The sequence below is a fragment of the Bactrocera oleae genome, chromosome 4, assembly GCF_042242935.1.
Source record: "Bactrocera oleae isolate idBacOlea1 chromosome 4, idBacOlea1, whole genome shotgun sequence".
Classification (NCBI taxonomy): Eukaryota; Metazoa; Arthropoda; class Insecta; order Diptera; family Tephritidae; genus Bactrocera; species Bactrocera oleae.
Genome location: NC_091538.1, coordinates 37069994 through 37095044, shown reverse-complemented (window position 1 = coordinate 37095044; position 25051 = coordinate 37069994). Strand labels below are relative to the sequence as shown.

General features: G+C 32.9%; 1 protein-coding gene across 4 annotated transcripts; it reads left to right on the top strand.

Moving 5' to 3' along the window:
• Positions 1 to 835: 835 nt before the first annotated feature.
• Positions 836 to 24879, top strand: LOC106624530 (putative sodium-coupled neutral amino acid transporter 11). Of its 4 annotated transcripts, XM_036372518.2 has the most exons (11): positions 837 to 1068; positions 1145 to 1989; positions 6778 to 6837; positions 10683 to 10931; positions 13856 to 13970; positions 14063 to 14315; positions 17050 to 17120; positions 17304 to 17465; positions 17870 to 17982; positions 18056 to 18247; positions 18310 to 24879. In XM_036372518.2, exons 2-11 carry the CDS (start codon positions 1933 to 1935, stop codon positions 18565 to 18567), a joined length of 1530 nt encoding a protein of 509 aa, XP_036228411.1. In that variant the 5' UTR covers positions 837 to 1068; positions 1145 to 1932; the 3' UTR covers positions 18568 to 24879. The 4 variants fall into 4 exon arrangements, with proteins under 4 accessions (XP_036228421.1, XP_036228411.1, XP_036228446.1 ...); XM_014244267.3 differs by lacking the exons at positions 837 to 1068; positions 1145 to 1989 and adding an exon at positions 4419 to 4726; XM_036372528.2 differs by lacking the exon at positions 6778 to 6837 and having other exon boundaries at positions 836 to 1989.
• Positions 24880 to 25051: the final 172 nt, after the last annotated feature.

Here is a 25051-nt window from a genome sequence, read left to right as displayed (position 1 = left end):
TCAAGTTTCATGAGTTTCTGGATTCGAACTTTAATGGTCGTGTTCCGATTGACCTTAACTCCTTAGGACTTGAGCTATCTCAAAAATGCCACTGTTTTATTGTTATCCTATGCCTATTAGAGATTGTTCATGCAACGCACAAAAATGTGTTGAAGAATTTATCTATTAATTATTTATTTTATTTAATCCTCTTAAATAATTTGAGGGATTATTTAAAATTACAAACATTATGATTTTTTGGTAAGATGCAAATGTAAGTCAGCTTGCGTATAATTCATGTAAGAACATTCTTTGTTTCTAATTATAGCATTTTCCCCATTTCGGTCGTTGCGTGGTGCATTTCTAAGGTTCGAAGTTGTACTTTTCGATATTCCATCTTATGAAAAGCTCAAATTAGTACTTCTTAACATTTGCGCCTTCTCTATTTATTGACATTCTCTGGTTGAGTATACAAATGAATAAATTAGTATAAGGATGCATTATATAAATACGCCAATTATTTGTTTTCAATAGAAGACTTCAATCAGAGGTAATATGTTAGTGAGAAACTACCAAGTGTTCTCCGGTTTAAAATTTTTTTTATTCACAATAGAAAAACTTTATAAATATGTATATAAAAGATAATAAGGCAAATCTCTTTTAGTAGTATTTGTAAAGCATATTCTAAATAGAAAACTTTGAATAAGATAAGGACAGCAGGTTCGAATTTGGGTTTGAATATGGTAATTGTAAAAACCTCTTTAGGATATAGCTAAACTACTAAATCTGGCAACTCTTGTCGAATATGAGAGTTGCTCTTTAGAGCCGAGAGAAAAGCGATTGTATACATGCTGACCAACTGAAAGAGCGTAGAGAATTTGGGATGCAAACTCCGAGAAGGACGATGGCGTTATCCTCGCGTATAAAGTTTACCATTATAGCATAACAAGCAAGCAGTTACTACTCGGGTGTGCTACGTTTAAGATGCCAAATATTTCCCAACACCGCAATTGTCTCACATAACAAAACCAACTGCTGAAAATTTTTGAACTTGACAGTGAATATCGTTGCAACCATAACCACAATAAAGTAATTATGTTTTTTTATTGTATTATGTAGAAACCACAGACAAGTGTTAATATCTCGAGCAACTGAATTATTTCAGAGTGGTTAATAAGGTTAACGCGAAACAAAAATCAATCAATTTCTACTTGTGTACACAACGGTAGCATATGTAATTGAATGCAGTGTGGAACGAAACTTCACTTAACTAAGGCCTATTATTATGTAGAAAAGGAAGAGACCTTCAAATTTCATGCAATCCGACAGTGAAATTGACAACACATAAAACCGCACATACGAAAAGGACAACTCGCAAAGCACAGACGCCCTTCCAAGTAACACAAAACTTTCGTGGGAGTCAGGCACTTGAGATTCGTTATTTGTGATTCGCATTTACACAATCACTTCTCGCCCATCTACCTCGCCACCTTGCATCAAGCCATCAACACATCCACTTTCAAAAACAGCAATACACAAGCTCGACCGATTGTCACAACTGTTTCGATGTCGCAAGTCGGCGGATAAGCGAAACACTAAAACAAACAAATAATCTAGACCCTCAACGTAATGAGAGCGAAAGTAACACGTCATATTTGGTACCATTCCCATTGAAAAGCCTCAAGGTGCACCATTAAAACAGAGTAACCTAAAATATTACCACATAAAAACCTATATACAAAATTAGGCTAACTAAACTGAAAGAAATTAGTTTCTATACATAAATGTTAGAAAGTGTAAATAGCTAGATAAATTGTGATTTTTGCTGTTTATTCCTCGCTTCCTCAAAGATTTGACGGTAAAATTTATGTCCATCACAGCAGTGCATTCCAGTTTCAGTTAAATTTATTGAAAATCATCCCGGTTGAATTCTTGATAAAGATCGTAAACAGAATGAGTGATAGTCGCCGCAATACTGCAACAGAATTCAGTTACATCCTACAAAGACAGGTAAGACTACCAAGCTTTCAATACTATTATGATTAGCGTTCAATGCATACAAGGAAAATAGTTTGATTGAGTTTGTAATAAAAACTGGAAAACGTATGTAAACATTACCAACACTTTTTAGTAGAAGGCTTAAAACCGCACACAGATTTATTGCAAAGATCTCTGCTTGAAAGATGCTCAGAAAACATGGGCACGGAGAGTCTTGTGGGGTTCCCACTATGTCCGTTCCAATGCCTTATCACGTTTTCGATTCGTCGGTGTAGCACTGGATAGTCTTATCTCTAAAGAGCGGTTCTATTTTGGAGTCATTACATTCGTTTATGCTACTAGGAGTTATATCAAATTTAATAATGTAATTCTTGCATTTGATGATATCGTCCCTGGGGAGGAGGATCTTCTCACTGATTTCTTTCATATTTTGAAACAATGTCACCTTTCCTCTACCATAACAATTCGCAATTTGGTTAATCACCATGTGGAGTGGGGTGTCTATTTCTATACTACTAAATGTTGTCAAAACGATGGTTATATTTGAAGGGTTGATGTTAAGTCCCACCCGGTACCAACATCCCTTTATCAGACGCAGACCTGGCAGTCAATAATTTTTCTTTCCCACCTTGGATTACCTGCGCAATTCTCCACGATTCTGTTTTGTATGCCAGAGTCAGGCCAGCTCTTATCAGACTTTCTAGGTAGGGCGAAATGAAAAAAAATCAAATATTTTTGTTTTTCCAATGAAATATTTAGAAGCAACCACCATCACTAGTCCTAATATACTACCAGAGAATGTTAAAGAGTGAGAAGGCGCAAATGTTAAATCAAATCTTTTTGTGTACTAATTTGTAATTCTAGATGAGGGAACATTGAAAAATATAACTTCGAAAAAGAAAAATACACCACGCAATGTGCGAAATGCTATAAATAGACACAACAAATTTTCCTAACTGAAAAATCGTTGCGCATATTTAGACTTGTTTTCAATTTCATGATATGACAAAACTTATAATTATGAATTAAAAAGCTGTATTACCGGTAAAAATCCCAGAGTTTATAATAAAATAAACATTTAATAGGCTATTTTTCCAACATATGTATGTGCGTCTTATCGTCACCATGAACAGAGGCGTATAATTGATATATACGTAAAAATATAAATACAAATAAATGCATACCCATAATCGCTTTTAAACTAAATTCGATAAATAAAATATATATCTGATATAATTGGGCAAAGGATAACCATAAAACGGTGGCTAACCGGCCGCGTTTCCACTTTTGAGGTGGCTGAGATCGTAAGCGTGAAGGAGTTAAACTCAATTCGAATACGAGCCTATACGTACGAATCCTGAAACTCATGAAACCTAAATTTAATTTAATTTTATTTATTGGAATCTATGCATATCTCAATTAAATTTTATAGCATATTTTACTTGCTGAGATAAATAAAATATTTCAAGGAAATACCTTTGTTCATATGTTTAGCCTTATTGAATATTCCCTTATTATGCGTATTTACACAAATGTGATAATCACACATACATTCTTAAATACACGTACGCTGATGCTTGCTTCTTCTTGCCCCACACAAACAATGACTTTTGTCCACACTCTTTGCTTTTTGCGAGAAGCAAGTTGAACGACCGCAAGTAAGGAGGGGACAGGGGCGCACTGCCACATAATTATATCAGATATATATTTTATTTATCGAATTTAGTTTAAAAGCGATTATGGGTATGCATTTATTTGTATTTATATTTTTACGTATATATCAATTATACGCCTCTGTTCATGGTGGCAAGCCAACGAATTAACGGCGAGTTCGCCGGACATTGTGTTGAAAAAAACGATAAGACGATAAGACGCACATACATATGTTGGAAAAATAGCCTATTAAATGTTTATTTTATTATAAACTCTGGGGTTTTTACCAGTAATACAGCTTTTTAATTCATAATTATAAATTTTGTCATATCATAGAAATTGAAAACAAATCTAAATATGCGCAACGATTTTTCATTTAGGAAAATTCGTTGTGTCTATTTATAGCATTTCGCACATTGCGTGGGGTATTTTTCTTTCTCGAAGTTATATTTTTCTATGTTCTCTCATCTGGAATTACAAATTAGTACACAAAAAGATTTGATTTAACATTTTCGCCTTCTCTATTCATTAACATTCTCTGGTATAACTCTTTACATAAAAAATTTAAATACTATTATATAGATCTAAGTTAAGTTTTTAATTATATGTTGAAGTTACGCAACATTGTTACGCAATGCTCAATAGCAATACTGGCAACACATTTGAATATTTTTGACATATGACAAACATATTTTTACAAATGTGAGTTGTTTTTAAATATTGTTTTTAATATAATTATTATTTTTGCATAAATTTATAAAACTTATCTGCAGTTTCGTTGAAGCATATTCTGGATTTCACATGGTTGTTTAATTGAATATATGTATATTAAAATAAACTGAGTTTACTTTAAAAAAATATTAAAGTTTTGCATATATCCAATATTTTTGTGAAAACTTTTTCATAAATTAAAATAAAATAGCAATATGCAATCATTTTCCGGTCAAAAGACGGCCATCTTGGATGCCAATATAAACTCAACCCCTAGACGGAGTTGACATTTCCCCACGGACACCTCTCAGCTGTCGCTTTGTTTACATCTGATCAGCTGATAGTTTCTCTACTCCATTGTAAAGGGGATGAAGTGAGCTATGGCGTGAGTACTCTTGAATATCCTTTGGTACATTTACCGCATCTAGAAAATAATGATGAATTTCATACATTAAGCCCAATCACTAGGGTAGAATTGTGACGAATTGGTTGCTTTACAAACACAAACAACTATCCAGCTATGTATCTACCACAGGTATACATATAAACGATTTTTATACTCTCGCAACATGTTGCACCAGAGCATAATAGTTTTGGTCGCCTAATGGATGTTTGTGAACTATATATATCTCAGAAATCACTAAAGCTAAACAACGAAATGCAACCATAAGTAAAAATTAAATAATGGGTGTGGCACCGTCGTTTTTTAGGTGAAATTGAATAACTCAAACTTGTTCGACCAATATCAACAGTTTTCTGTCACAGGAAATGAGAGATTGCACGTCAAAACCCCCTGAACTCAGTAAACTGTCAAAATTCAGGAGGTTTTGAAGTTTAACAATAGAAAAAAAGGGACGGCCAGGTTGAAATTCTACAAAATAAATATGTGGACAGAAAGATTTGATGCCGCTGTTGAAGATCACTATCAAAAATTGGAAAATAGTGAAAATTAAAGAAAACGAGAAATTTAAATCTACGGGGAGAAATCTTTTGTAATGGCATGCTTAGTTGTATTAATTTTCAATTGAAAATGATAAAAAACATTTATTAATTGAGCTAATACATTTTTTCACTTGATTAAGTATTGAAAGTTCTAAAATAAGTTGTTTTAATATATCACCAAATCACACAAAAGGATTTTAATTGTTTCTCCATATGTTTAACGGATACATCTATAATCATATTTAATCTTAATAAATGTTGGGTATTTCAATTCAATATTCTTTTGTCCGATCTGGCTACAATGCAAAATGTTATAAAAATTATAATTTTGAGGCGCTCTCACACTGGAATAAGTTGGAAATTCCTTTATCCCTGGTCAAACTATACACGCCTACTTCCCATATACACAATTTAAAATTCCATCTGATTCTGTCACTTTATAGTATAGAAATCAAGCACCAATGAAAACATCGGAACAAAACTGTGCACTAGTAGTGCCGTTAAGGTATTTCATCTCTGTTCCAAAAATGGTCGAAATCAGACCACAAGTTTTCAAGCCGGCAAATATCGAATATTTTTACCTCAGTGTCTATAACTGACCTTTACCAAAAATATCCGTCAATCTTTAATAATAACCCAACGATATCCCTCCTCCCGCCCAACTGACGCGAGGGGCGCAGTCCGCATACGTGCGGAATTAGCCGAGTCAGAAAAGGCAAGAGAGTTTTTTAAGTGTTGAGATCTAAAACTGCTCAGCTACAGAAACAAAAATTTCAGCAGCCAAGATTTAAAGTTACAATATAATAAATTGTTACATTTTCATTTATTAAGAGAAAACAATAAAGTCTTTTTAATTTTGAAAAGTGAGTCAGCTAAGTCAAATGTGCTGGAATGAGAACTAAGATATATTAATGAAACTCAGAGAGCATATTTGTAATGTGTAAAAAATGGGTAAAATCGGATCAATAGTCTCCCTGGCTCCCATAATATACCTAACATATAAAATGTATATATCAGTCAATTCTTATAGAAATACAGAGAGTGTCTTTCTATGATAATTGTCTGTCCTTGTAACAGTCGGCTTTAAACAGTTTATTTATGCTCTTATGAACAATATTTTATTTTCATTTCTTTGGTTAAATATATAGCCCATATACATAATTATTTCAAGAAAATATATCTCATTTAAAATTAGCGATATATTATTCGGTAATATAAATTATAGATACGGGTATGCACCCCGCACCTTGATTTAAGTATATGTACTTGTAGGCATATACGACTAGGTGATTATATGACCGATAGTTTAAGTTAGAGACCAAATATGAATGTGATTTATGCCTAATTTCGAAAAAATAAGCAATACTGGATTCCTTTAGATTTTATAAATTATAGATTAAATTCGCTATAACAAGTTACAAATTTTCTACATTTACTTTTATGTCAAATTATTGTACAAAAACGGTTTCCCATTTTATAATGTTTGTTTTTTAGGGAAGCGATGTTTCGGAAAGTGAAACTCATGCATTTGATGACATCAATAATCTTATGGAGGTAAATATACAAACCAATGCACTTTAAGTTAACGGGTATGCCAAAATAATAGAAGAACAGAATACATCACTGGGTAAAAAAGTAAACTGGTATTCAAGAGAAGCAATTAATGGATATACAAATTTATTTGAAGCCACGCCTTTGCTGAAACTGAACCAAAGTGCATGTAAATTTTTTAAAAATTTAAAAATATAATTGTGCATGCTGTGTGATAATAAAGAAGTTACAACTTAACTACATTAAAAGTAACTTCGAACTCTGTGAAACAAGGACTTAATACATTACACCTTCCTTTCGCCCAATCTGAGCTTTAGGAGTTAACTTTTCAAAGTCTATTTATGTTTTAAACCAAATCTTTATTTGACAAGAAAAACAACAACAAAATATCAGGTAACTTACCTTATCAATATGCTCACGAAATTATTCAGATTAACAGCTTGGACAAGTTAGGAATTCGTGCCACACCACAACCAAAGAAGGTGTGGCTTAAGTACAATTTCACCTATCTACAATATCAATCTTTTGATTGTGTCAAGGAACACGTGTATGAATTTAATCAAAAAATATATCTCAATAGGGTATAAAAATGTTGGGCCTGAATTCTATGTTCGCCATTTTTAGTACTATATAAGTATTAATCTAAATCAAATATGTTGTTGATGTTTTCGTATGGCTCTGGAGTTAAATTTTTTGGTGATCCCCTAAATAATTCAAATCACTATATTCTTGATATTAGTGTATTAGGAAGGTAAATACAAAAATCCAACATTTTTACTCAGACTTTTCCCCTAGTGCTAGCGTACCCAATACAGTGATTCCAAGTTTCCGATTGACTTTATATCATTTAAAAGTGTGTATAGTTATGTAAATTAAATTAAGTTTTCATGTTTTCTTGACTCCTTCGGTTGACCTTTCTTCATATATGAGGATGAAGCGAAATGTACCAATGAAACTAAATGAATCTATCACCGGTTTCGACGAATAAAAAAGTTTAATCAACTTCTGTATGGTAAATGTATCCCCACATTTGAGCTTTGGAAATTTGTTGTTGTTTGAACATTTTTAAAATATAACGCTGCGAGGAATGCCGTACTTTTATTCTTACTTCACATTTTCAACAAAAAAGTTTTGCAATATTTTAGAACTGTGATAGAGAGATGAATATATTTTCAAACATTCGAATATTTTACCTTAGAGAGTTTAAATTTTGCCTAAATTAAACCTTGTAAAATATTGACATGAGATAATTTAGAAATAATTATATTTTTTATATATAAATAAATTATTTATAAAAAAAATATTAGTTGATTTACAATTCAATCTATATGTATTTTATTGTATTAGACAGTTTTCGAATTTATGTGTAATAGGAATAGTGTTTAATAGGAGATAATATTTTCATAGCATTCACACCTATATAGTTAAAGTCATCTTCATTCAATAAAACACCATATTTAATATCGAATGAAATTTGCTCATTTGGTTTTATAAAACATTGCTGACTGAAGCGCTCAAAAAATCAATCGTAATCTAGTAAAAAATCTTGGCTACTCTTGCTCTATTTGAAATTTTATTATGAAACAAATTCTATTCGTACTCTATTTCAAAATCGTCTACACAAGATTCTTATAATACAATAGTTTATATAGTATAGTATCCCCCGCTTAATTGTCCCCCGCTTATTTGAACGGTCAGAAATATATTAAATACAAAACACGTGGAAATTTTCCCGCTAAATTGGTTTCCCCGCATAATTGGTTAAAAGTATGTGTTATTGAAAAAAACACACCCTTAAATTTCCCTCGGGTAATTGCATAAAAAACTCTCGTTAAAAATAATCTGGAATTGCCGCACATACATATTTCGCAACATTTGTGATAAGCAGCAGTTGGCATCTCTGCAAAGCAATTGAAAACAGATGTTTATTAGTGAAGATATTTTGGATAGAGCTGATATTGAGCAGCAAGAGAAAGATGATCCTCCAAAGACTTTTCGTCCCGTCAGTTCTCGAAGTTTCAAAATATATACAAAAACTTCAAACATATTTCATATTTCAGAAAATAAGTTTTTGTGTGAATAAGGGAATATAGAATCTATCGTAGATTGAACAAAAAACATTACAGAGCAAGTCGTTAATATTTTTAAAATGTAAGCAACGATCTCTAAATGAGTTTTTATTCCATAAGTTTTTTTTTTTATTTTTATAACTGTGCAATTTTTGAAGTGCAATTATCCGGGGGTTACTGTACATATGTTATGTACAAACTCTTTGTTTTTTAGCAAATACTTTCCGAAATAGTATTAATGATCCACAACCCTTTGATATATTCGAATTGCATATTAATTGTAGTCAGGCTGACCATCTCTTGAGGATTTTAAGTTGCTGTGCAAAACTTGGTAACGTTGCATGAAGCAGTTTAAAAGGCAACACCATGCATAAGTTCTTAATATTAAATATGCAAATAAAAAATATTATAGTAAAAATTTAAATGCTTAATTTTTCGACTCACATAGGCTTCTTTTTTATTTACCTACTATGGCCCATGTGTTAAAGATGTTGGTGGCTGAACTGAAATACTCAGTTATTATACTTGTACTCTCGCAACTTGTTGCTACAGAGTATAATAGTTTTGTTCACCTAACGGTTGTTTGTATCACCTAAAACTAATCGAGTTAGATATATGGTTATAAATATATAAATGATCAGGATGAAGAGACGAGTTGAAATCCGGGTGACTGTCTGTCCGTCCGTCTGTGCAAGCTGTAACTTGAGTAAAAATTGAGATATCTTTATGAAACTTGGTACACATGTTTCTTGGTACCGTAAGACATTAGGTATTGCAGATAGGCGTAATCGGACCACTGCCACGTCCACAAAACGCCATAAATCAAAAACAAATAAAAATGCCATAACTAATCTCCACAACAAGATACAAGACTCTTATTTGGTATACAGGATCACATTAGGGAGGGGCATCTGCAGTTAAAATTTTTTTTTAAAGTAGGTGTTTAATGTGCACACTCCCCATATAACGGTACTGTAAAAAACTACTAAAAGCGCGATAAATTAAGCACTAAACATTTCAGAGACATTAAATTTTATCTCTGGGATGGTATGAGATGATTTTATAGGAATCACGTTCAAAATTAGATAGTGGCCGTGGCACCGCCCACTTTTTGGTGAAAACCCATATCATGGGATCTGCTTAACCGATTTCAACCAAATTCGGTGCATAATATTCTTTTCATATTTCTATGTTAAAGTACGAAAATGGACGAAATCGGATTACAACCACGCCTATTTCCCAAATAGCATCATTTTAAGTTCCATCTGATTTTTTCACTATCCAGTATGCAAATCAAGCAACAATGATTATATCGACGTAAAACTTTGTGTGAATAATACGTTTAAAGTATGCCACCTTGTGACCAAAAATTATCTAAATTGAATCAAAACTGTTCAAGCCCCTAGGTACTGAATATGTTGACCCCAGTGCCTATAGTTGACTTTTCACCGAAAATATCGGTCAACATAGAACAAGGCGCCAAGATCCACAAAGAAATCTAAAACGAGTATACCATTTGATTTTGCGAGAATATAAAATATTCGGTTACATCCGAACTAAGCCCTTCCTTACTTGTTTATTTTAAGATTATTCAAGATATTAAGTAAATATAATATAAAATTCTCGTTAGTAATTTAAATCAGATATTCTTATGCACTCGATTCAGCTTTTTACATTTCGCTTGGAATGAAAAATGTTATAATAAAACATATAAATCCATGTGTACTTAGATATACCTTTACTAAAAATTGCATACGTTTTCATTATACTTAACAACAGGCAAAGCACCCAACCATGCGCCAACAGCGCCCGAATACCGATGCAGAAGGACAGCAAAATGAGTCGTCGATAACATTAGGGGGAGACGCACTATCCTCACTTCCTCAAGCATCATTCAACTATATAAATTCTATTGTCGGCAGCGGCGTCATTGGCATTCCATATGCACTTCATCGCGCTGGTTTTGTACTGGGTTTAATTCTGCTAATATTAATTGCTTACATCACGGATTACTCACTCATTTTAATGGCAAGTTAAATACAGAACACTAATAGGTTATAAACGTATGAAATTATCATCAAAATTACATAACAGATGTTGCAAAACTTTATATTTAAAAAAATGTTGCGTAAGAACTCAATATGCATTATTCGAAGAAACCGAATGGTTTCAAATTTGGTATCATAACATACATACATATGTATTTACTTATATCGTTGGTCATAGGCTCACTTAGTTTCGTTACTACACTTTGCTTCGTGTCCAAAATATGTGTATTAAAATTAAGCTAACTAACTCAAATGTTATATGTACATATCTAAATAATAAAGGTATACATGTATGTATGTATGCATTTATTTAGTGAGTTATAAATGTTATGTGGGAATTGGCCGTGGTTATCATGTGATTTCATCATTTGTAAGAGTGTATGAAGAGTATTAAAAAGACTTCTTCTTAGTAGTAGTAGTAGTTTGTAAGGTATGTAAATTAAAACAAAGAAAACTGCATTAGAGTTACAATTAGGTATTCATAAGAAAACAAACACAATAAGTAACATAAGAAAATAAGGAAATTCCCCAAGTATGACAAAAACACAAATATTCCTTCGAAGCATTGCACTGAAAATGAAGATTTGAACGGCTACGATAAAATTATTAAATATAAATTTGTCTTGCTACCAGTGATTTCCGGCAGACTTTTCCGGAAAAAAAAGTTTGGTAATCAAAGATAGGGAAATATTCTTGAAGCAACCATTTTGACTTGGAAGTTTAATGCTGAAATGATCCTGTTGCAGCCGTTACGTAACCTTTCAGAAGTCTAAAGTTTCCCATTAATTTTACCTTCGTCATGTCTACCAATAAGGATCGAAGAGTGAAAAGCGAATGGGAAAAGACTTCTTTTGTAGCAATCTATACATAGAAGGTAGCTCTAAACTAAAGAATACACTTAGTCTTTTACACTGAAATTGTTGGAATAACAAAAGGCGCTAGGTAGAGTTCTGCTCTAATCAGAAAGTCTTCTAAATTTAAAGAAATAATTTAAATTTGTTATGAAAACGTGAATGTTGTTATATAATTAGAAGAGTATGAAGTTTGCACCGCAACCTAGGGTCTATTGTACCCTCTCCCAAAGTCCCAACATCTGGACAAACTCCAGAAATCTGCTGGCTGCTATTTAGGTAATGTAATCCCTGTCCACATAAATGGAACCGAGGGCCTTAAGCCTGCGTCTACAAATTGCTGTGCAATTGAGAATCAGGTGTTCTGGTGTTTCCGGCTCCATGTCGCGGAACCGGTAGGTTCCACAAGAAGTTATACCCATGTTGGCCAGATGTTTCTTGAGCCTGCAGTGCCCAGTGTAGAGCGGGACAAGCAGTCGGAATTTGTCTCTAGGGAAGTTTATCATATCTCTAAATCTGGCTAGGTTGTACTCTCCCAGGAGCAGCTTAGCATACCTATTGTTTGCTGCCAGTGACTTTCTCTTCCCACTCTCTCCTCCTTCCATCCTAGATGCAGCAGCAGAGCGGACGAGTTCGTCGGCCAACTCGTTGTCGGCTACCCCTATATACTTCTGCTTGAAAGATGCTTTTCGTTACGCCGTCTCTTGGAAAAAGGGCCAGTGGCATATTTTCCTCCAAGGCTCTCATTTGTTGAGACGAGGTTAACTTCCCTTTTTCATACCTCTCTGCTGTCATGAGAAGCTAAGTATGCTTCGCAATCTGTTTAATCACTAGATGGAGCGGTGTGAGATCTAGCATGATCTCATGCTGCAGTGGGGCAAGTGCGCATTGTCTCAGAGACGCAGACGCAGACAAGTGTTTGCAGCTTCGATAGTTGAAGACTTATCGAAGTCTGGGATACTTTCGATGCCCAGACCACCGCTCCATATGTAGCAATAGGTCTCACGATCATGGTCTACAGCCACCTTGGCTGTACTTGGCTTGCAGCCCCAGGATCTGACGGCCAGGCGTCTGCACATCATGAGTGCCTTTGTGGCTTTTCACCGTAGGCTTCCTCTGGGGATTTTCCGTCTTGCAAGTGCCTGAGGTACCATTTCAGAGTGGTATCGCTTATGCCTCTCTTGCGAGGATCATCAGGGCCACCCGGGCATCCCGCTGCTAGTTCTGGGGCCATTCCCCCGCTTCCTCTTCCTCTTGCGCGCATCTTCCTTCCCGTCCCGTTTGGGGTCGTCCGCCTCCGAGCAGCTGAGCGTACTTGAAGAGGTTGTTGTGAGATCCGCAACCGCATTACCTGCATCCACTGCAATAGACGCCTTTTTAAAGCCGCTGCATGAGGGCATGTCGTCACCGTCGCGAGCGTGCTCTTTGAACAGTGCGCGCTCTTCTGGCTTCTCTGAACTTGCGCCTAGCTCCTGATATCGTTGTCGTTCTTGATGGTTGCTGTTGTTGTTGCTCTGTGTTTTGGGTTTTTTGTAGTTTTTTGTTTGTGCTCATTTTGATTCGTGCGACTCTTGGCTTAAAATGGTGAGCTTCCGGGTCTATTATGTTTTAGGGGGAACATTAAAGTCCGCCGCGCCAGAGCCCCTTGACGCGGTAAGGCCACAGTTACTTCCCAAGTCGGCCCGGTGTTGGGAAGGCTCCGTTAAAATACACTTTAATTTATCTCCTGGCTGCAAATCATTCAATCGACGGGAATCGCATAACACCCTGGATTAGGAGGTGGCAGCTCTTGGTTATCGCACACTTGCAGCCCCTGCCAGCCTGTCTGAAGAGTGCTGTACGGAACCTCTCACACCGGCTGAGAGGGACTAGAAGTCATTGCGTTTAAGCCTCTGCACTAAGTCAGGATTTTTTATAAGGATTTATAGACATGCTTAAATATTTCACTCACCATTAATTCCCATAAATTGTGAGAGTAGATAATGCTCGGCAAATTTAGACCTAACTTGTATGTTTTAAGACCACAACATATACTTATTCTTTCTTATTTCAGGTAAGATGCGGACATATATGCGGAAAGTTTAGCTACCCAGGCATTATGGAAGCGGCATATGGTAAATATGGATACTACCTTCTGTCGATATTACAATTCATGTATCCATTTCTGGGTAAGTTTTCCCTAAAGTATGATTCTAATTATTTGTACATACATGAATACTATACAAGCGTGTCATATGTCATTATATTTTTATATTTTCAGCTATGATTTCGTATAATGTCGTCGTAGGTGATACTTTGTCTAAAGTGCTAGTACGGTTTTTTCCGTCATGGACTACGTCGATGCGCGCTGTACGGCTGGGTGTTGTGTTCTTCGTTACAATTGGCGTTGTAGTACCGTTATGTCTATACAAAAATGTTTCTCGATTAGCCCGTGCCAGTTTTATTAGTTTGGCTTGTGTGGTGTTCATTTTGTTTGCTGTAATTGTAAAGTTGTTGTCGGGTGATTACACTGTGTGAGTATATTGTGAATAAATACATACAGTTGTACAGTTACAGTAAATTAAGAAAACGCAGGTTGCTTGTCTGCTCAATATTTATTTTAGCAAATCATTTTATTCACAAGTAATTCATTAAAGAAACTTAAAGGAAATGATAAAATACAATGATATAAAAATTTGATTTCGAAAGAATTTGAATATATAGGCAGTCAAAAAAATAGTAGTGTAATCCCGAATATAGCTGAATAATTTTTGTTAAAATAATTATCGATGTTTTATAACTTCATGAAAAAACTATACTAAGTACATGCCTTTTGTTCGCTATAACTGCGACACATCGCCGATGCATTGAATTAATGCGATTTTCACATCGTTCATTAGGAATTGATTTACATGCGCGCTCAACAGCTTATTGCATTAGCATCAGCAACTGCCTCTTTCTCATTGCACCACAAATTTCCTACAGGGTTAAGGTCTGTAGCAGCATTACCACTCGAAAAAATCCTTAGGAATCAAAATGCCTACCATACTCCATCATACCATCTCTTTCAAACAACCAAAATTTTTATCATCAAAACCCGCTTCAATAAAGTTTGGACATATTACAAAGAAAACTGTAATGAAATAAAATATAGTGATATCCAAATCTCTATTGAAATATTATATTATCATACCAGCATCGCAGTCCAATAAATTATTAAATTAATAAAAGTCATAAAATCACTTCTTTTTTTTCAAAATAATGTTACTTAGTATGGTAATATTTAAAGTTACAAAAATTCAATGTAAAATTCTTCTCAATTTACTTTGTCTTCACAGTTGTACAATTTTTGTTTTTTAATCTTTATAGAAATTAATTAAAATAAGAAGGAAATTTCACTAAAATCGAATCAAAACGGCAATGACAGGCTGGAGAATGTGACACCACTGCTGAGCCAACTTGCTTGTGTGTTTTTGGTCATTTTCTTGTTGAAAGACCATGGTAATTTAATTTTTTAGTGGTCATAGGCATAGGTATTCTGTATAATTCGAAAGACACAGTACGATCCATAGTTTACTTAATCCAATATGTCGGTCTGACGCCTAACTGATTGACTGAAAATGAAAAACGTTTAACAGTTTTTGTTGTGTATTTTGAATACCGTCCCAGGATTTCGGGGATTCCTGGCACTACTATTATTTTGACTGCCTCAATAGCTCCCACTTATGATAATAAACATAGCAAATGCTGATCTTTATAAGTATTGTACAATTTAAAACGATAAACTACATACATATATGCCACAGTAGCACCAAATTATTTTGACCACAGCTGTATGTTTGTACAAATATGACTTAATCGATTGGTTGCTATAGTACAAATATTCTAAAATTGTTCAGAAGCATATAAGCATAGACATACGCTAGTGTTATTGTGTTTGGAATTTTTGAACTCGAATTAGTTGCAAAAAGGACATAACTCCAAAGTTTGATTATCTTGAGGAGCGGTGGAGATTGCTATTATTAGTTGTTTGTTAACATTTTTAGCCTCATTGCAGGTGTGCCTTTATTGGACAGAGTGTCGAAAACTCATACAATGGCTTTTACTTTTATTTGAAGGCAATTTTTTAGGAGATTTTAATTTCACAGAAAGATTAATGGCGAAATTAGTTTGCAAATTGTACCTATATGATTCAGTGCTTTTTTCCAATATAGCAAGCCTTATGTCGCAAACAAAACGCCGAATGAACCGAACATAGAAGGAGTCTTGACTTATGTGGTAAGCTGACATCCCATTTCTTAATATGATTCGACTACTAAAAATTCCTCCCGATATATAGTTTCACGAATTATGTGGTTTGTATCCATTTTAAACGACTGAAATTGAAACGATTGAAAAGTTCCATATTTTTTCGTGTAGCGCTCCCTATTGATGGTAAAGTGGGCTTCATCTTCAGGTTTATAAAATTATGGAACAATTCCAGTTTTGTATTCCTATACACTTTGCTACACTAAGTATGATGCACAGTATACAAGCTTTGGAAAAAGCTTCCCCGATTTTAATTGGTAGATCAGGTTTTTTGGCTGTTTTTACTTAGACACCAATTCACTATAGAAAATTGTATGCCTCTAGAAAAACGCTCTATATATGTAATGTCTGTTTTCATATAACGGTCGATTGTATTAACATAAAATGATTAGGTTAGATATACATACAAGTATGTATGTGGTTGAAATCAAATTCGTAAAATGAAAAGACGAATTGCTTTAGCCATTATTTATCTGCTTTAGTCGATCTGAAAGGACGACCCGAGTAAAATTTATTTTACTTAAACAACCTCGTTATTCTTAATCCTCTTTTCGTTTTACTACATCGATTTATCTCTTTAAATAACCAGAAAGAAGTGAAATTGGTTTTGAAACCCTCTCTGACCAAGTAATTAAAAAGAGATGGTGAAGTCTTAATTAAAATAACTCTATGGTCTTGAAAGAAGTAAGTGGGACACATTAGATTGTACAAAGTACAGAGATAAGTGAATGACAAAAATACAAGCATTTTTATAAAACTTAGAAAAAGTATCTCATAAGATATAAGACATAATGTTTATTATCATTTTCAATAAATATTCTGCTTCTGTAACCAAATAGAATTGAAAAATAAAGCTTAGTTTATTTACATATATTTATATGGTAAATGTACATACATACATCTAAGTATCTAAGTCTCAATACTCGTAAGCATCAGAAACATTTTTTTGTTCAATTTCAGCGCTGATTCCCCCGAATCTTGGAGATTTGCCAACATTGATTTGATTCCAGCAACGGGCATTATGGTTTTTGGTGAGTTTCTAAAATAATTAATTAAATATTTATTTTCGTCGCTAAAGAGGTGGAGAGGAGAATATAAAATTGTTTGTTGAAATTTTTATTAATTGATATTTATATAATTTAGTCAAAACATAATTACTATCTATGTATTTTGAATGCTTGTCACTCTTTTTTTATTTATATGGTGTATTGCAGCATTTATGTGCCACCATAATACGTTTTTGGTTTATCAGTCAATGAGAAATGCTACGCTTGAAAGATGGGAGAAAGTCACGCACATTTCAATTGGATTTGCTTTAGCAGTAGCAGCTCTCTTCGGTATTGCTGGATATTCTACATTCCGTGCGCTGTCTCAAGGTATTTTTATTATACATGTGAAAGTTCTGCGGTAATAAATGATAAATCAGGAAAAGGTTTCGATGTTTTAGTGGCAATTCAAATGGTAAAAAGAAAAAACGCATTGGGGAGATTTTTTATAACACCATAAATGGTTGTATTAGATGTTATAGGTATATACAAATATTGTTAAACGAACTCATGGCGAAATATGTTTACTATGTGGAATTATGGCCTGGGGGCAGTAATATTAATAGAGATTGTTAAGGAAACGAGAAGGGTTAAATTTTAACTGAACAGAAGCTTACCTTTCACCAGAGGAAACATCGAAAATTTGGTCACATTATCAGGGTGCAAGAATTTGGAATATATATGTATATGAACATATTATTACTATTTTATTCAACTTCTCTCTCTTATTTTAGGCGATTTATTGGAGAATTACTGTTGGAATGATGATCTGATGAATTTTTCACGGGTGCTTTTCTCTATTTCCATTTTATTGACTTTTCCAATAGAGTGTTTTGTTTCTCGAGAGGTTGGATGATTTTATTCCAAAAAATATCTGAGGACATAAAACATAAGTATTGCTTTATGTTAAAATATTACAGATTGTACGCGCTTTTGTGCACCGCTTTGTACTGAAGGAACCAATTAGTGAGTTGACATTAGACAAAGATCCCAATCTCGAGAAGGGCGCCGATTTTGATGAATATGGAAAAACCATAACATTGGCTATAGTTTTCAGTGCTTTTATCATTTCGCCATTAACTGATTGTTTAGGATCGGTACTGGAGTTAAATGTAAGTAAAGCGACTAGCGTCGTTAAATTGTAAATACTAATATACCGAACTATCATTCGTAGGGGCTTTTGGCAGCGATTCCTTTGGCATACATTCTACCTGGTCTAGCTTACATACAAATGGAATCCCACTCTCTCTTCAGCCGCGAAAAATTGCCGGCACTCGGTCTGGTCGTCTTCGGAACCATTGTAACAATAATGGGTGTGGCCGTACTCCTACCAGGACTTATGGGAGATTGTCGTGCTGATGTTGTCATGGATTACTGTAAGCAGGAATTGACGGAGGATGGAAAAACCAATTCTACCATGGGGCACAAATAAAACAGTAAATTAGACCGTATTGTGACCGTAGTGATCCACTTAAATATACATATTAGGAATCGTTTTAAAATTACAATTAAAACAGTCGTATGCACCTGTTAAATATATGTTACAGTTGATAAAGTATGTACATACACACAGGCGCTCCAATAATGCGAATATGTTGTCGAAATTGTCTTGCAAAAAATATTTATTAGGGAAAATATTAACTATAAGAAATTAAATTTAAAGACAGTTTGTTCAAAAGTCCAATCGAGATACAAAATACAAAAAATAATGTAAAGATGAACTTCGCCAATTGTGATTTGTGTTTAAGATTCACAAAAAAACACTGCGAATGTGTAAAGAGTCACGGCTAACAATATTTCACCGTCAAATTCCCATTTATAATTTTATGAATTTTTTCGGCATTGTTAAAATTTTTTTTGAATATAATTCTTTAATTTATACACAATTAAGTTTATATATGATTTATTTTCAATTGTTGCAATTTCATTCTACACTATTTATTTCCAAATAAAAAATATTTTTCTGTTCAACGTCCTATCGCAAGATCGACAGATGTATATACATATTATATGTACATGTATGGCTACGAGCATTTCCGCGTGGGATTATCCTAAATCGCTCTAAAGCGTTGTGAAAAATTACAAATTTGAAACTCAACAAGGAACCAAATGCATCAAATATTATTAACTTATAGAGTTTAACAGTTAAAGCCTATTTACACTGACTACACAGACAGTTCTACAGAGTTTGTACATTTTTTGCAAGATACCTGCTGAAGCTATGAGCATTTTAAAAGAAAACAGGAAGTGAAAAGTAACTATTTTATCCAGAAATTAACATAAGTTTTAATATTATATACGATATATACATACATACATACATAAACTTACATCGAGTACATGCAGCACATATGGCACTTGCATACGAATTCAAGAAGAAATCTTGTTACATAATTGTAGATTACCAATATTATATTAAAGTTTGTTATTAGAGTCGAAAGAAGCTATACTCTAAATCATTATATATACTATATACATACATGGTAAAAATGTATATACTCACGAATATATACATACCATGGCAGATTTCTGCTTTTACTGAGGTTTTCATAAGTATGTCGAAAGTAAAACTTTGAATAACAAAATATATTAGATTTTGGAATCATTTGCGCACTCTTTAAGTTTTCAAAATGAACGTTTTACAGTTATAGACTTTGGCGTATAGAACGTTACTAATACACAAAACTCTACCCTGTCATTGACTTAAGCTATTTCTCCAAAAATGGCAGCATTCGTGTTATATATGTATGGTATATAGCGCAAAAATTTTCCTCTCCCACAGTAAAATTTTTTTAGAATTTTTTTATATTTGAGCGGTTAAAGTAAATTAGAGTTATTACTTTGGTACTGGTATGTAGAAACTTTATTAAAGTTTGTGGAAAGCAAGCTTTCTAATTCATTTACAAAAATTACAAAAAAAAAAAAATCCATTCAATTCCCATTCATTAGTAACTCTTGTGGGCCCTCGTTGACTTTGGAATTCACTAGAATTAGTGTGATGTCGTTAAAAAAGTTGTTACGTCTATTGCCTATTGGTCAGTGGTTTTACTTTACTGTAACCCGAACTGAATCTCATAACGAATTTTTTTGCGTTGTTGATGGAATTTGCTAAATCTCTTCATTACTTAAACCAATCGTTCTGTAATTTGAAAAAACGCCCCATCAAACAATTGTAAAATGTTTGTTATATAATTTTTTTCTTTTCAGAAATTTAAGAGTTACGTATTAGTGCAATTATTGTAAATCCCCTTATATGAGTATAGATACGGAATCACTTTCACCATACAACTCAAACTCACAAACTATTTTCATTGTAAAATTTGCTACTCGGGTGATGCGTATCAAACTTGGCTACTACAAGAAAATTAAAAACCAAAATTCCTGGTTTTTGCCAATTTTAGCAATTGTGAAATGTGAAAATGAAAAAAAGTCTTCCTGAACGCATTATTGCAAAGCTAAGGGAATCAAGTCCAAAGTTTACAGTACAAAAGAAGTGACATTTATGCTGTCAAGATACCCATTGCATTAAAAATAAATTCCTATCTTTGTAGCGTATTTAAATATTTAAACTTATGATAAGTACCGATCCATATGTACATACATACATATATATTTCTATGTAATAATAACAAGTGTAAACAAATTGTCTGCATTTCATCGAAGGCATTTCAACATTATTTAAGATTTTGGAGTAAATGCCTAACTTTCAACTCACTTGTTTTTTTCACTTCATTAGTTCCTACTACTAGTTGCACTCATAAATGGGATGACTAACAGTTCTATCATCAACAACCAAAAAAAAAACCTAACAACAACACTGTATATAATTTAAATAAAAAAAATCATTTCGTTAAATTTTTTGCAGTAAAGTTGCTATATAATCACAAAATATTGCAATTTTTTGTACAGTTTAAATACCATACATACATACATACATTTACAGTATAAATACATTCACATGAAGGGTTATGTACCTGCGAGTGATCAGTACTTTTTTGTTTTCTACAAAAAATATGACGCAAAAAATTCTGCTAAGCAACTTTTCATTAAATTTTCGCTCGGTATCAACGAATATATTATAACAAGAATAAAAACCACCACAGTACATACATATAGGTTATATATACTGTATGCAGATATAGGTTATATGTAATTGTGAAGTATACTATTCGAATATACATATGTTTCAGTACATACATATTTATATCTGCTAGTCAAAAATAACTACATAACTGAAAACTTCAAGCTGAGAAAATGCTACTTTTATGGAGGATTGTTAAAGTTCCTAGACGTAAGGAGAGTAACTCTTTTGATAAAATATTTTAAAGAAAAATGTTACCTGTATGCCAAAGATTTACAAAGGACAAACAAATATGGAAGGACCATACATAGATGGAATTAAAACAAAATATTAAAATTGTTATTAGCTAATTTACATATAAAATAGGTTTACCTATTTAAAATGCTACTTTCGCAAACACAGTATTTCAAAACTGTTTTCTTTGTACCCTGTGATTTAAAAAAAAAAGTTTTACAGTATCCCCCGCTTAATTGACCCCCGGTTAATTGATTTAAATAATTTGAATCATCTGATCGGTCAAAAATACATATGTTGCATATAAAATACGGGTAAATTTTCCAGCCTTACTGAATCCCGCATAATTGATTAAAAATATGTGTTAATGAAAAAAATATACCTTTAATTTCCCCCGGTTAATTGCACAAAACACTTTCGTTAAAAAATATTCTGACATTGTCGCATATACTCATACACATACATACATATTTCGCAACATTTGTGATAAGCAGCAGTTGGCATCTCTACAAAGCAATTGAAAACATGTGTTTATTGGTGAAGATATTTTGGGTACTGATTTTATCTCTGGTGCTGAGGTTGAGGAGTAAGAGAAAGAAAATGATCCTTCAATGCCTCCGTCCCGTCAGTTTTCGAACTTTTAAAATACATACAAGAACTTCATACTTATTTTTATTAAGAAAACAAGTTTTTGTGTGAATTAGGGAATATAAAAACGCATGTTATTTCTTGTAGAATGAACAATATACAAAAAAATTACAGATATCTCAAATTAACATTTTAAAAATGTAAGCACCGATCTCTAAATGCATATATACAATAACACGAATATAGCTTAAGTTTATTTTATTTTTTATAACAATGATCTCTTAATATATATGTATGTAAGTGTATTGTCTTGTTTTTGTTCCCTATATTTTTATACCCTGAACAGGGTATATTAGTTTGTAACTCCCAGAAGGAAACGTTGGAGACTCTATAAAAGATATACACAAATGATCAGCAGGATAAGCTGAGTTGATTTAGGCATTTTCGTCTGTCTGTCTGTCTGTATATATATGAACTAGTCCCTCAGTTTTTAAGCTATCGATTTAAAATTTTGCACCTGCCTTTCCACACTAAAATCGGAAGGGCCGATATCGGACCACTATAGCATTAGCTGTCATACAAACTGAACAATTAGAATCAAGTGCTTGTATGGAAAACTTTTTTATTCGACGAGATATATTCACTAAATTAGGTACGAGTTATTTTTTAAGGCAACGATGTATTCTCTAAAGAAATTGTTCAGATCAAATCAGTATCAGGGGTGTTGTGAAATCCAAGAAAGATTTGCGTAGTTGTCAGAATTGCAAACTAATTCTGATTTTCAATGGTGTCACAGAATCTGATTGGATTTTCGTATTTTCTAACATATGCCAAACCAATATTCGAATCAGCTGTTTACTAATGTGACAAAACTTGCAAATGAATAAATTTGGAAGCGTTTGATAAATTTAAAACACTGAATACAGTCTACTAAAGTTTACAATCAGTTCCGCAGTTTCAGTGTTTATTTTATTGGAAGAAGAAAGCAACGAAAAAAATAAAAGGAAGATATTAAAAGATCACAGTAATTCACTTGATGCATCAGAGGAATCGCATGTGAAATTTGGCTTGCATTTTCTTGTATGTTTGTTCACATGCTTACTATACAGATTTATATCACATTATTGACTGAATAAAGACGCATTTGGGCGTTGAATAGCGTTAATTATATTTTTTAAATCCTCTTAAAATATCTTAGTTTCTTCCATAAACTCAATAATTATGATATTTTGTGTTTTATTCTTATGTTTTCCCGTATACGAATAGAGAAAAAATTTTATTGCTTTGTTTATGATAACAAAACCGATAAAATTGGTTTCCGTGACACCTAAAACCGATACAATTTCTGTTTCGAACGTGAAACCAATAATATCTGATTTCACGACACCTACTCATTTTTTTTTTTGGTTTCAATTCTGATTCCGCTAACTATCAGATTCTACAACACCCACATATCATATAAGCAGCTGCCAGACAAATTGAACAATCGAAATCAAGTTCTTGTTAGGAACCTTTGTATTTGTATAGCTTTGGTGCAACCGTTAACGTTTTTTCTTGTTTTCGTTTAAAGTTGAAAATATTATTTAAATATCATTATTAAAAACTAAATAAACACTTTAACTGAACATATGAATTATTTTTTAATTGCTTTTTTTGTCCAACTAAGCGGGATTCCTGATTAAGGTGCAATTATCCGGGGGATCCTACTGTGAAAAATATATATGTATAAGCATAATATTTATATATGTATGCCTGTATACCACAATAACGTTTAGTCGACTGTGTTTACAACTGGTATAAACCATAAGTCTCATTAGTCAAACGACTTTAAAACGGAACTGGTAAACGGAACTTTTTTATGTCAGACTTTTGGCCAGGAATATGACAGTCTAATACTATTAAAAACTAGCTAAAAGATGTGAAGGATTATATGAAACCGATTGTTATCAATAAATATAAATGACACTTACATATATGTCCGAGACACTTGACGCCAATTTTCGCTTGGCACTGCTATGTGTTGCAGCATTATTTTATTAAATATCTTTTTTTAGATTTTGTGAGTTAAAACGAAATGGTTTTATTATATTGTTTATAAACTAATAGTTGGCGAAAGCACTGGATTCGTTTATTTTCAGACTTAAGTGGACCATAAAAATCAGTTATTCAGATTTACTAAAGTGTTGTGCGTTTTTCATAAATCACGAGCATTACTTTTTGAGTGGTGAACGGACAAACATACAGAATGTCAAACAAAAATTCTAAAAACGTACAAATGATTTTATAATTACAATATATATACATATATATATATAATACTTTACGTTATATGTATAAGTGTACTTGCATACATATATAAATATTTTATATACTACACATATAACGATTTTATATTAATTTGTTAATACCCCTTTCAGTTTTTCCAAATCTCTGTTCTAAAGAGCTTAAACTATGCATATCAAAACTTTGTATACAAACTCCTATGCTCAACTGAAGCCGGTACATACTTTATAGTGCATTTAATAAAAAACACAATCGATGTACATTTTTCTAGCTTTAAATTGTAGCGTATAATTTAAGTTTTTGCAATATACAAATATATAAGAGACCTATGAAGCTTTTTAGAGTTATTGATTTTATCCATTTACACAATATGTTACGCATTACCAACATACATGTGTATGTATGTAGGAGTAGAATAAAGTTTGTTAGAATATTATCTAGAGTATGTTTAGGGAAATGCATAAACTACTTTTTGTCTTGACGTACTAAAATACTTACATGTATGTGTAGAAAAAAATTCAAAAAAAATAAAGAATTAAATTAAATAATGATAAAAATGAATCAAAACTAATTGTGCACACAGGTCAAATCAAAATATTAATAAAAAGGGAAAATGTACATACATATACATATTTACTTTTTGTGTACGTTCTAAGTAGCTCAGACACAAATTGATATTAAATAGATCTGAAACATTTACATACATATATTGTTATATATAGGTCAAAAT